This window comes from Seriola lalandi, unplaced genomic scaffold, assembly GCF_002814215.2.
Source record: "Seriola lalandi dorsalis isolate HSWRI2012SDOR001 ecotype SW California unplaced genomic scaffold, Sedor1 jcf7180002054566, whole genome shotgun sequence".
Lineage (NCBI taxonomy): Eukaryota > Metazoa > Chordata > Actinopteri > Carangiformes > Carangidae > Seriola > Seriola lalandi.
The window spans coordinates 62,656-69,607 of record NW_019525119.1 but is presented as its reverse complement, the minus strand read 5'-3'; the positions used below and the strand labels follow the sequence as shown (position 1 = coordinate 69,607).

Genomic DNA, 6,952 nt, shown 5'->3' with positions numbered 1-6,952 from the left:
ACCCCCACCACCACCAGTCACAAGGGTCCACTGCGCTCAAGTCCTTCTTCCTCCCTATTGGCTGTCATGCTCTTCCGTTTTCAGAGGCTGTTTCTCGAAGGCAGTCGCATCAAGACTTACACTAGGGGATTTTCATTGTCTACCTGCTGTGTTTCTTCAGTATTCATTTAGAGTTCATAAACACATTAAGTACAAACTGTCAAGATAAGTTAAGAAATGTCATTGCACTACCACCACCACCACCACCACAGCCTCCATTGTGTTGATAATGGTTCAGCTTTTTCAGCTTTCCATCACAGCTCATCGTGTAACCATGGCAACCACAGAAACTACAGTAAGACAGGAGCTGATTTCACAGGTACTGAGTTATCTTAGCGGCACATCTCTTCGCCAGCAGATAGACAGATCAAAGAAGAGAAACGGTGTTGGAGCAACATCAGCTTTAAAGTTTGATTACATTTCTGTCTCACTGGGAGTTTGATGGAAGGTTGATATCAGTTTGGTCTTTCTGTGTTCAGTGGGACTGGTCTGGGATGTGGTTTGTGGCGTGTGGTAGGTGGCAGCCTCTACCAAAAGAGGACAAACGTGATTCCAGGCTAATTCAAGAGTTTTCTTATAAAGATTTAGTGTGTTCTGGGGCTTCTATGTGATCAGTGTGAGCCACAGGTATGTGTATATTCAGGTTGTGCTTGCTGTCCATAAATCTGGGAAATGAAGAACCCATAGGACCAGTAAAATAAAGTGTCACTGTGTTTACTTTTCCTCCTGTGAGTGAGTGAAGACCCTTGCCTGCACTGTGTCTCATGTTCTAGGCTGGTCAAGAAGCTTTTAACAGAAGAGACAGGGCTGGTTCCGCCCAGAATACTGCAGGCGGCGTCTGAAGGAGGTCACTCATGAAGTAACAACGCTGATGCTTCTGACTAACCACTGGCCGCTTTGCTGTGACACCCTCACTCCCAAACCCACCCACCCCACCCCTCCCTTCCCTTCCCTTCCCTCCTTCACTTCAACTTTGTCAATTGCTCCTTCACTCTCTGACTTAATAGTTCGGCCACGTGCCAAGGGATTGGGTGGGGAGGGAGAGACTGTCGGGTGGAGTTCAGGTTGGATGGAAGTATGGAGCGGATGAGGGTGGAAGAGCTTTGGCTTGTTGAGTTGAATATTCAGAGCATGATGTAACCGACTGCAGCACATTCTCTTTACGGCACTGATTTTTCTGTCTGTTTCTCTCTCTCTCTCTCTCTCTCTCTCTCTCTCTCTCTCTCTCTCTCTCTCTCTCTACTTAAGACGCCTGGGAGTGGACATAGAAAGAAAAAATATATATGGAGGCAAAGATTTATCACCTAAGTGGTGTAAGATTGTACATGACGTGCCTTGTCATTTTGAAGAGACGCGTGTGCTCAAAAATGTTTTGTCGTGAGCGTCTACATGAGGTGCTCTGTGGAGAGGCAAAGCAGGAGGAATTGTGTGAAACTCCTGTTCATTTTGTGAAGAGACAGTTTTGGGTGACTGGCACTCAGATTGAAGACTTGGACGACATGAAATTAATGATCTCCTGATTTAATCATCAGCACAACAGATAAGTAACTGTATTAGAAAAACATAAGGATAGGAAAAGTCAACTACAGCTCCCGAAGCAGTCATTAGAAACATCCAGTTACCAAATATAAAACTCTGTCACTGATTGTGGCACGAGCTGGAGCTAAACAATATGTTTTGATGAAAGCTGATGAAAAATTCAGCAGTTTAATTCCAGTTTGGATTCCAGGCCCATTTTTAAATCAAATTTGGCAACTGTGGCAGTGTTTTGTTCCAAACTGCAGCAATATACTTCGGATTTGTAGCTTTTAATTTGCTTCTTTTTTTTCCATAGAAAGGATGGCTTAGGTTCATGGGTATTGTAGTATTCAGAGCCATCAGGTACAGCATAATGAAGTTTGAATAATTAGAACCTGTGGCCATACCATAAGCTTAACACCTTGTTTTGGCTTGAACATGCATTCACCCAGGGAATCTGTCATGTCTGTATCATCCATCCCATTTGTCATGAATGTAGCGTTACACACTAACCTGATTACAGCTCTGTCACATTATTGTCCCGGTGCCCTTTCACCTCCCCCACTGGCTGTCTACACCGTATGCATAGCAACAGTGTTAATGACTAGATAATCCACGTAGCGTTCAGCCAAAACCATAGAACAACAGTTATAACTGTGAAATTAGTGTTAATAGTAGTAGCAGCAACAGTGGAACATTAAAATCTTACATATTTTCCACTTTTAAGAGTAAGAGTTAAGTTACTCTGTGTGAATGTCATTAAAAGACAACTGGAGATGAATTCACAGTGGGCAAAAAATACCTCTTGAACCGAGCTCCTCTCACTTCAAAACTCTTCTCAAAACGCTTTTCTTCTTCAAATCTCTTTGAAATAACTGAGAGCTTCATATCCACATATCTTTGTTATCCATCTTGACCTCGCATGAACTTTGAGCACAGGTTCTATATCACCATACTGTGCCGATGAGTTCATGGTTTAATGCCACAAACAGGACAGCCACTCCTGGGGTCTGCGCTCTCTGACTGTCTCTCAGCTCTCTTGCCTCATTGTCCCTCTGTTCTCAATCCATCTCTCCACCGTCTCCTCCCTTTAATGCCGCCTTGACGGCTGGTCCTTGAAGTGTTTGTTGTGGCCTTGCTTGTTTTGTTATGACTCTCTATCCTCTCATCATCAAAACAGCTAGCCCCTTCGTTCTCCTCATTTGTCCTCCTTTCCTCTTCCTTTCATCTCTTTCTTCTTCTTCTTCTTCTTCTGTGTTTTGATTTTTTTTTGTGTGTGTGAATAAGACAGGATTTCACACTCGAGCAGTTTCTCTTCAGTATTTTGGTTACGTGAAGCGTTGATTGCCCATATCTGCCTTTCCTATAATTCTTTATGCACTGTACTTGCAGACATTGTTGCAGATATTGAATGCCTCACTATTACAGTATACAACCAACCCCCCCTGGTCAATATCACTGAAATGTTACAAATTACAATTCCTGTTCATTCAAGAAACAGAAATGTTTGACTAATTAAACTATAAAGAAAGGCCATTATTTAAGAGCCACAGCAACAACAGTCAGTACACCCTTCGTCAGTGAGATTCAATTTACTTTTCTGTGGACAGATGTTCGGCCATTCTTCACAGGTGATTCTTTCCAGCTGCTGTTTGTTGCAGGGGTTTTGTAGCTCTTCTTTCCACATTAAAATACTCAAAACGTTCTATGTGATTCAAGTCAGAGGACATACTTGGCCGGGTCATATTTTTTTTAACTATTTTCTTCTTTAAAAAATTCCTCTCCTGCCAAGCGTCTTGAGACTGGGAGTCGCCTTTTTATTCAGTATTTTTATATACAAACTTGCATTTATTGTGGCATCTATAAATGTTATCTTCTCAACACCTTTTGCACTCATGCAGCCCCATATCAACACAGTCTCACCTCCATGTTCCACATCTGGCACTTTGCTGTCACTGTTGTAGTTCTGACCAGGTCCATACCAGACATTCTGCACCCCCATCTGATCCAAACAAATTTATTTTTGTTTTTTTCTAACCAAAGAATGTGCTGCCAACATTCATCACGCTTACTTTCATTGTCTCTGGCAAAGTTTATTCTTGCAGTTTTGTGCTGTTTTGTAAGTAATGGTTTTCTGCTTGGATGCCATCCACAGAGGTTGACATCATGCAGTGTCCTTCTCACTGTCTGATCAGTCACCGAAACACAGATTTCCACAGATCATCTTTGTGCCAAGTCAGAAGCACTTACCCATCTGTTTTCAATGCAAGGTTGCATAAACAGCAAATTGTAAGTGGGTTTATTTTTCAAAGCCAATAGCAGAAGCCACTGTGCCTTTTTTTATTGATAGTATTGCTCTTCCTTATCAGCTTATGTCCAGAGCTTACTGATGCTCTTGTACCCTCTCCCATCTTTTTGAAGTCTCACAATCCTGTTTCTTACTTGTTCAGGCAGTTCCTCACCCTGTGGACACAACCCAGACCAAAACTGAGAAAGCTGTTGTGTTTACAGGTTATTTTATAACCTTGTTCTTCCAATTAGGAAATGAGCTGTACTCACTTTTGTTGCATTGAGGTTGTCCTTGGGGCCTTATTTACAATCTAGTCTATCTAACGTGTTTACTTTTAATTATATATATTATCAAACAAATTTTGAAATAATACAAATACTGCAAGATGACACAGTTTTTAATCATTTCACATTTGAGCGATATTGTCCAGGGGTGTACTAATAATTGTGTATTGTAATTTTGTTGTATAGGCTTCTGTATGTCTTGTATACTGTATGCTTCATTGTTTGGTTTGTTATGTTTGATTGGTACTCTAGTCTGGGCTGTGCATCCCCCCTCTTAAACACTGTGTTTGAATGCCACAGTTTGTCCATATTTCACCACTCCTGTTTTTTTTTTTTTTTCAAAGATGCAAAGATGCAAGATTGTATTTAAAGTTGAAGCTGACATAAATCTTTCTGTTTTTCCAGATATCTTCACGGATCTGTGTACAGCAGCGCTCTCTGATTTGGACGAAAATGAAGCCAGTACGTGGGAAAGCGTGTCTCAGGACAGCAGATGAACACAGCTAACTATTGTAGTTCATTACATTGGACTACAAGCATTTTGTTGGATGACAAACATGACTGATAACTAACTACTCTAGTTTTTCAACTGCAATTTCCTCAGATGGATTTTAAATATCAACAACTATTAGTTTTCTACTTGTAGTTCTTCGTTTGGACTACAAATATGGCCTGTTGATGTTTTTAAACCACAGTTTTTCATGTCTTACTCATTGAGGGTTCTCAGTGAAGCCTCTGAAAAAAGCTGGAACCGTAACATACCTGAACGCCGCCATGGGAAAGCCATATAAGACTTTTAATTCAACCAGCTGTTGTCTACATGACAGTGAAGACTGATGGATGCGGATGCTGACTCTACATCCGAAATGTGGATAAATTCACATTACAAACTGCAATTCCAGAGTGATTGGGCTGGATACCTGAAATCAAATCCCATTTATGACTTATAGAACAGGAAAAGCGATAAATTCCACGTGCTGGTTGTGAGTGGGCCTTTTCCTGTTTTTGGCGATACGCTGCGCTGAAGCAAAAAATCTTAGGCCCTGGCCACACTGCATACCTCACCTGTGTGTGACGGCGCCCATGTTAACAGGTTAGAGCAGCCACACAGCCTGCCTGAGATGGGGGTGTGAGGTGCAGCATCTCGAGTTACGACATGGAGCCTATTATGCAGACGTGAGATGCGTGGTTCTCGGCAAGAATAGACAGTGTAGCAGTTCAATGAGGTAGCTGTCATGCACAAATGAGGTTAGCGGTGTGGCCCAGCCGTCCAGGACCAGGTTCTGCCTCTGCTGCCTCGCTTCAGCTGCTTCAGCTTTATAGATACTCCACAATAGCTGCAGTCTCCAGAGAAAACCTCGAATTTGTCTTGCTTGCCTTTCTTTGCCCTGTCATTACGTTACATCAGCTTTGTTAACTCAACGTGCTTATTCTCACACTCTGCGGACTTACAGATTATGTCTATAAATTGCGGTAAGAGGTTGAACGATATCTCTGTTTCATATATGAATTTATAATCCAAACATTATTCTCTCTGCACTGAAAGAGGGGAAAAAAAACATGATTTACTCTATGTGGAAAGAGCTTATATTATATCAAACAGTCTTATAAAGTTGATATGGCTAATATGTTAGCAAACACTTGCCTAGACATCAAGCAGAAATGGAGTTACACTGGAATTCATGTGTTTCTGGAGAACTGACAAATGTAAGTCACATGTTAACTGTCTTTCTTGCTGTGTTTTGGGCTTCACCAGCTTTTGTGGAATATAACTGAGTATATATTCTGTGTAAAGACATAGAAAATCACTTTTCACTAACTTTTTCTGCCTTCTGGTGCCAAGCAAGGTGATGTGATGCTTGTGTAGGGTAGCTTGTTTGCCTAAAGAAGCTCTCTGATGCATCCAGAAACAACATTGATGAAAGCTGTAAGACCAAAACAACAAAAACAAGACTAGGTCAAAACCTAGTATATGGCTGGTCCATGTATGGTCAATGTGAAGAATTGAGGACGTCGTTGATAACTGCTGTTAACATCTGTCAATGGAAAGTAGCTATAGCCTGCATGAAAAGTTGCTAAATGTAGCTGGATGACATAATTCGCCAATTAGCATATTCATGACATCATTGCATTGTATTGTATAGTATTTTAATACAGACAAACTCCCAAAAAACTTGTTAATAACCAGCAGTCACTCCCAAGCCATTTCCAAGCTGCCGCTCTGCTGCTGCTAAAATCCTGATTGTATAACCACAACGTTGGGTCGGGGTCTGAAAAGCTTGATGTGATAGAAACTGTTTGCACAAATTTATTTTGAGAGAGTAACAGCCAGTGAAAACGCCAACATTTGGTTGGCAGATCAATGATGTAACTTCATTACATGTTTGATAATCCATAAATAGAATCAATCAGTCAGTCAGTCAGTCAGTCAGTCAGTCAATCACTTAGTCAGACATTCACATTTATAGGCCACAAAATAAAGTGCTATGTCAGGCGTGCAACAATTGAGAAAAATCTAATTTAAAAGAATTTCCTTTATTAGCTAATGACAGCTAAATGACTTCCCAGCAGAAAATCCATGTGAAAAATAAATCAATCATAATGTGTTTCCCAGTGTATTATTTATACATGGACAGTGAATAGCAGACAGAAGAAGCCAAATGACTTTTGATGCAAATTAAGCATTACTGAGGCACATCTCCTCTTTAGATGGATGGGGTGCTAGTGTAAATCATGTTTCAGGAAACAGATTTATCTCTCTGACATGTTATGCTACTTGGACTCATCTCTACATAATGGGATTTTCACTAGCACGCTTTTT

At 40.9% G+C, this 6,952-nt stretch overlaps 1 protein-coding gene across 4 annotated transcripts in view; it reads left to right on the top strand.

Annotated features, from left to right (window-relative positions):
* The window catches only part of mcf2l2 (MCF.2 cell line derived transforming sequence-like 2), a 109,268-nt gene extending 102,623 nt beyond the window's left edge, over positions 1–6,645 (top strand). For 2 of the 4 annotated variants that reach the window (XM_023416526.2, XM_087176693.1), the window contains 2 exons: positions 813–886; positions 4,537–6,645. In XM_023416526.2, the coding sequence (XP_023272294.1) occupies positions 813–886; positions 4,537–4,628 (166 nt within the window). In that variant the 3' untranslated portion in view covers positions 4,629–6,645. Of the gene's footprint in view, positions 1–812; positions 899–4,536 lie in introns of all 4 variants that reach the window. The other 2 variants (XM_087176690.1, XM_087176692.1) reach the window with 2 other exon arrangements.
* Positions 6,646–6,952: the final 307 nt, after the last annotated feature.